At 46.5% G+C, this 6,050-nt stretch overlaps 2 protein-coding genes across 2 annotated transcripts in view; one reads left to right on the top strand and one right to left on the bottom strand.

The window, feature by feature from the left end:
* cacna1ea (calcium channel, voltage-dependent, R type, alpha 1E subunit a) overlaps positions 1-5,798 on the bottom strand; it is a gene marked incomplete at its 3' end in the record, with an annotated part of 122,910 nt that extends 117,112 nt beyond the window's left edge. The window contains exon 1 of the mRNA XM_080547424.1: positions 5,605-5,798. Coding sequence (XP_080403550.1) covers positions 5,605-5,711 — 107 coding nt within the window. The 5' untranslated portion in view covers positions 5,712-5,798. The remainder of the gene's footprint in view (positions 1-5,604) is intronic.
* On the top strand, positions 550-2,464 carry LOC308172745 (E3 ubiquitin-protein ligase TRIM21-like; the record flags this gene model as incomplete). Its single annotated transcript, XM_080547696.1, has 2 exons — positions 550-606; positions 864-2,464. Exon 2 carries the CDS (start codon positions 866-868, stop codon positions 2,462-2,464), a length of 1,599 nt encoding a protein of 532 aa, XP_080403822.1. The 5' UTR covers positions 550-606; positions 864-865.
* Positions 5,799-6,050: the final 252 nt, after the last annotated feature.

Here is a 6,050-nt window from a genome sequence, read left to right as displayed (position 1 = left end):
TGACTACAACACCTCACAGGCTCACATGCCTGTAATAACTCTGCATAACCAGTACAGTAGGTAATGTGCGTACGCAAGGTCAATACTCGACGTAGAGCTACGATCGTTTCCACGGTCAAATTGACTCACGTTGAAATTGTATAAATCACTACGTTTATGTGGTTTTCTATGTACGACATGGGTAAGATCAAAATGTTATCCAAAGTACTTTCTACAAATGAGGCCCCTGATCCCTCACAAATATTATTCTGATTACAGTTTATACTGACTGGAAACAATATGATGATTGGAAATGACAGGTAAGAAGAGTGTGTGTGTAAAACCACATGTTAGAAACAGAGCAGCCTGTAAAGGGTTAACTCTGTTCCAGGGAGGAGAGCTGTACTGGGAGGGGAGGAGCATCGCAACGTCAGGCAGCTGAAATGAAACTAAACTGTGTAGAGACGTAAAGTGTATCGTGGACAAGGGCAGACTCTCTCAAACTTGTTAGATATCGTCCTCAAACAGGCATCTATCACACCTACAGTATAAAGGACAGAGACATCTATCACACATACAGTAGAAAGGACAGAGACAGCATCCACACTCTCACAGAATCACAGACAGGTGAGTTGAGAGACTTACAATGACATGTCAAGATAAACTATTGTGTTCACTCTCTACCAGTTTGGTTTATAGACAGTTCAGCATGTAAAACGTATTGATTTGTTTGAAGGACTATTTTCTATGTGATGTAGAATAATGTTATAATTATTGGTTTCTGTATAATCCCATAAGACAGTCTTGACAGCTCCATAGCTGAAACTATCGAGATCTGATTGATTCCAGGAAATGCTTCATGGTGTCACCTCTGGTCTCTCTAGATATGGCTTCCTCCAGCAGTCTCCTGTCTGAGGAGCAGTTCCTGTGTTCCATCTGTCTGGATGTGTTCACTGACCCTGTCTCTACTCCATGTGGACACAACTTCTGCATGGCCTGTATCAGAGGATACTGGGACACCAGTGAATTGTGTCTGTGTCCGTTGTGTAAGGAAACGTTCTATAGAAGACCTGAGCTTCGCGTCAACACAACGTTTAGAGAGGTCGTAGAGAAATTCAAGACAATGAGAGTCAGGGCTGAAGATGAGTCCCCTGCTGAACCAGGACAAGTGCCTTGTGACGTCTGCACTGGGATGAAGCTCAAGGCTCTGAAGTCCTGCCTGGTGTGTCAGACCTCTTACTGTGAGCCTCACCTGGAGCCTCATCAGAGAGTCGCAGCCTTAAAGAGACACAAGCTGATCGACCCTGTGGAGAACCTGGAAGACAGGATGTGTAAGAAGCATGACAGACTCCTGGAGCTGTTCTGTAGGAGTGATGAAATGTGTGTGTGTTTGCTGTGCATGAAAACAGACCACAAGACTCATGACACCGTCCCCATAGAGGAGGAGTATGGAGAGAGGAAGGCTCAGCTGGGGAAGACAGAGGCAGATGTTCAGCAGATGATCCAGGAGCGACTGCAGAAGGTTTCAGAGATCAAACACTCAGTAGATCTTAGTAAGAAAGATGCACAGAGAGAGAAAGCAGACAGCGTACAGGTCTTCACTGCTCTGGTGGACTCCATGAAGAGAAGCCAGGCTGAGCTCCTTGACGTGATCGAGGAGAAGCAGAAAGCAGCAGAGAGGCGGGCTGAAGGGCTGATTAAAGAGCTGGAGCAGGAAATCACTGAGCTACAGAGGAGAAGCACTGAGCTGGAGCAGCTCTCACACACTGAGGACCACCTCCACCTCCTCCAGAGCTTCCCTTCCCTGTCCACCCCTCCACACACCAAGGACTGGTCTGAGGTCAGTGTTCACAGTGATCTCTATGTGGGGACTGTGAGGAGAGCTGTGTCTAAGCTGGAGGAGACGCTTACGAGTGAAGTGAAGAAGTTGTGCGATGTTGAGCTGAAGATGATTCAGCAGTATGCAGTGGACGTGACTCTGGACCCTGATACAGCACATCCCTATCTCATTCTGTCTAAGGACGGGAAACAAGTTAGACTGGGAGACACAAGAAAGAATCTCCTTGATAACATGTTTTCCTTGTGTCCCAGTGTTTTAGGAAAGGAGGGTTTCTCCTCAGGGAGGTTTTACTATGAAGTGGAGGTGAAGGAGAAGACTGGCTGGACTGTAGGAGTGGCCAGAGAGTCCATCAACAGGAAGGTTTTTTTTTTTTTCACACTGACCCCTGAAGAAGGATACTGGACTGTAAAGTTGAGGAATGGAAATGAGTACATGGCTCAGAAGGTGGGGGTGTTTGTGGATTATGAGGAGGGCCAGGTCTTCTTTTATGATGTGGAGGCCAGGTCTCTGATCTACTCTTTCACTGGCTGCACCTTCACTGGGAAACTCTATCCATTCTTCTGCCGTGGCCTGAATAAGGGTGGTGAAAATTCTGCCCCTCTAATCATCTCTCCTGTCAATCACGCTGACTCAATCAAGCAGTAAAATAAGCATTTAGATTCATCTTTATCGGTTGTCACTCATTAGGAAAGATTATGGTATATTTCCCCACACAGAGTAATTTCTGAGCTGGTTATGGTTTGTTATCATATAGTTTGTGCTCTCAGTGTGTCTGCTAGATGTGAATATGCAGCAGCAATGTCAGATACAGCCCAGCCTCTCCACCTCATAAGAACATATGACTCTATATACATGAGGTTGTTTGACTTCTCAGGGTGTTCACATTATTATAAATCAGATGCTCTCAACATACTGTATTTTCATTATTAGCTAGTTATTATTGTATTTGGTATTTGGAGGATTTTGAGTGTAATGAATACTGGGTGTGTACAGAGTGAAATTGGGGATGTTCAGACAATTACATTTACTTGGATTGATCAGATCCATTGATCACATTAATAATCAGTCTAGTCCAGGTCCCAGAGCTTTAGAATGGTGATGGTGAGGTAGCAGACTGGCTGTCTGGCTTATTAAAACAAAAACATAAGTTGTCCTTCAAGTCTCTGCATGTGTGTGACGTAATTACATTTAACAGAATGTACGTTTGATAATAATGTTATTGATTTAATGGCTTGCAAAGGGAATCGGATATGATTGAACAGTTTAATAAAGGTGACTGTGATTGTAATATGATACACATCTTCTGTACATGAAAGTTTGTCTACTGGTCCGGCCCTCCACAATAGTCCTGGTTTCTCATGTGGCCCATTGTGAAGATTAATTGCCCACCCCTGCTCTATATGAACACACCTCTCTATATGACCACACCTCTCTATATGACCACAACACCTCTCTGTATGACCACAACACCTCTCTATATGAACACACCTCTCTGTATGACCACACCTCTCTATATGACCACAACACCTCTCTATATGACCACATCTCTCTATATGACCACACCTCTCTATATGACCACACCTCTCTATATGACCACACCTCTCTATATGACCACAACACCTCTCTATATGAACACACCTCTCTATATGACCACAACACCTCTCTATATGACCACAACATCTCTATATGACCACACCTCTCTATATGACCACAACACCTCTCTATATGACCACAACACCTCTCTATATGACCACACCTCTCTATATGACCACACCTCTCTATATGACCACAACACCTCTCTATATGACCACAACACCTCTCTATATGACCACACACCTCTCTATATGACCACACCTCTCTATATGACCACAACACCTCTCTATATGAACACACCTCTCTATATGACCACAACACCTCTCTATATGACCACACACCTCTCTATATGACCACACCTCTCTATATGACCACAACATCTCTCTATATGACCACACCTCTCTATATGACCACACCACCTCTCTATATGACCACACCTCTCTATATGACCACAACACCTCTCTATATGACCACAACACCTCTCTGTATGACCACAACACCTCTCTATATGACCACACCTCTCTATATGACCACACCTCTCTATATGACCACAACATCTCTCTATATGACCACACCTCTCTATATGACCACACCACCTCTCTATATGACCACACCTCTCTATATGACCACAACACCTCTCTATATGACCACAACACCTCTCTATATGACCACAACACCTCTCTGTATGACCACAACACCTCTCTATATGACAACACCTCTCTATATGACCACACCTCTCTATATGACCACAACATCTCTCTATATGACCACACCTCTCTATATGACCACACCACCTCTCTATATGACCACACCTCTCTATATGACCACAACACCTCTCTATATGACCACACCTCTCTATATGACCACAACACCTCTCTGTATGACCACACACCTCTCTATATGACCACAACACCTCTCTGTATGACCACACACCTCTCTATATGACCACACACCTCTCTGTATGACCACACACCTCTCTATATGACCACACACCTCTCTATATGACCACAACACCTCTCTATATGACCACACCTCTCTATATGACCACACCTCTCTATATGACCACACACCTCTCTATATGACCACAACACCTCTCTATATGACCACACCTCTCTATATGACCACAACACCTCTCTATATGACCACAACACCTCTCTATATGACCACAACACCTCTCTATATGACCACAACACCTCTCTATATGACCACACCTCTCTAAATGACCACACCTCTCTGTATGACCACACCTCTCTATATGACCACACCTCTCTATATGAACACATCTCTCTATATGACCACAACACCTCTCTATATGACCACACCTCTCTATGTGACCACATCTCTCTATATGACCACACCACCTCTCTGTATGACCACACCACCTCTCTATATGACCACATCTCTCTATATGACCACACCTCTCTATATGACCACATCTCTCTATATGAACACACACCTCTCTGGTGTAGCTGTCGTATCATAACCGGCGGCTTAGCCTTCATATCGAAAGTACAGAGGGAAAAAAAAGCCATCAGCCTCTTCCCAGGAAGTCAGTCTGCCGTAGCTACAAAGCCACGGATTACATTTTGATCATCACCCAAGTACTTTTTTTTTATTGAACTTTTAAATCCTGAGAGAGAGAATTGTTGTCGTTTTTTTTCCCCACCCAGTCCCACTTTAATTATTCCCAAACAGAGCTCATTAAAATGTGTTTGTACTCTCTCAGTGATGACTGAAGTCGCGCTGAGCTCTTGTTTTCTGTGATGAAGCAGGGTTCCTATCAGTGTATTGAAGTGGAACATAAAAAAAGCCTAATTAACTCTACCGTACATACGACAGTATTCTCTGACATGTCAAACTCCTTTATAAAAACAATTATAAAGTAATGCAGGGTGGCCTGGGGTGGTCCAGTGGTCTAGCACCTACCGCGTTCTACAGTGCACACATATGCCCATGTCTGCATGGGTTCAAATCCGGCCCATGCCCTCTCTCCCTACATTCCTGTCTGTTTTCACTAAATCTGTCCAATAAAAATGAAAAATATGAGTGAGACTGCCACTGGAAAAAAAGGAATGCAGGGAAACGGAATGAGGAACAGTATCAAACCCAGAGAGGAGAGGAGGGGAGGGGAGAGGAGAGAAGAGCGATGTCTACCTCCACCAGCCCCCCCTCCCTGACACAGTCGTACTTACTCCCACTCCTTGCGCCGGGCCTGGGGGGTGCTCTGGATCTTGTGGGCCTGGTGAGCCTTCACGATGTCCCGCTGCTCGATCAGACCCCCCCGCCGCCGCTTCATCATGTTGGGGCTGACCGGCGGGTCCGACTCCCCCGCCCCCCCGCCGCCGCCCCCCCCCACGTCGAAGGTGGAGCCGCCCACGTCCAGGGTGAGGCCGTGGAGGGGGGGGCGGAGAGAGGCGGGGGCGGGGGGGGGCGGGGGCAGGTAGAGGGTGTCGTAGGCGGTGGCGGAGTGTGAGAGGAGCAGGCTGTCGGACAGACTCTGGGGTTCCAGGAGGGAGCAGGAGGAGCGGGACCCCCCCCCGCCCCCCGCCAGGCCTAGCCGGTGCTGGTGCCAGCTCTCCGGCTCGTGGGGGGGCAGGACGTAGCGGCGCTGGGGGCTGCTCCCGCACACTGCCGTGCC

Source organism: Nansenia antarctica (genome assembly GCF_963989245.1).
Source record: "Nansenia antarctica genome assembly, chromosome: 17".
Lineage (NCBI taxonomy): Eukaryota > Metazoa > Chordata > Actinopteri > Argentiniformes > Microstomatidae > Nansenia > Nansenia antarctica.
The sequence above is the reverse complement of the archived record's forward strand: the minus strand, read 5'-3'. Positions and strand labels throughout refer to the sequence as shown.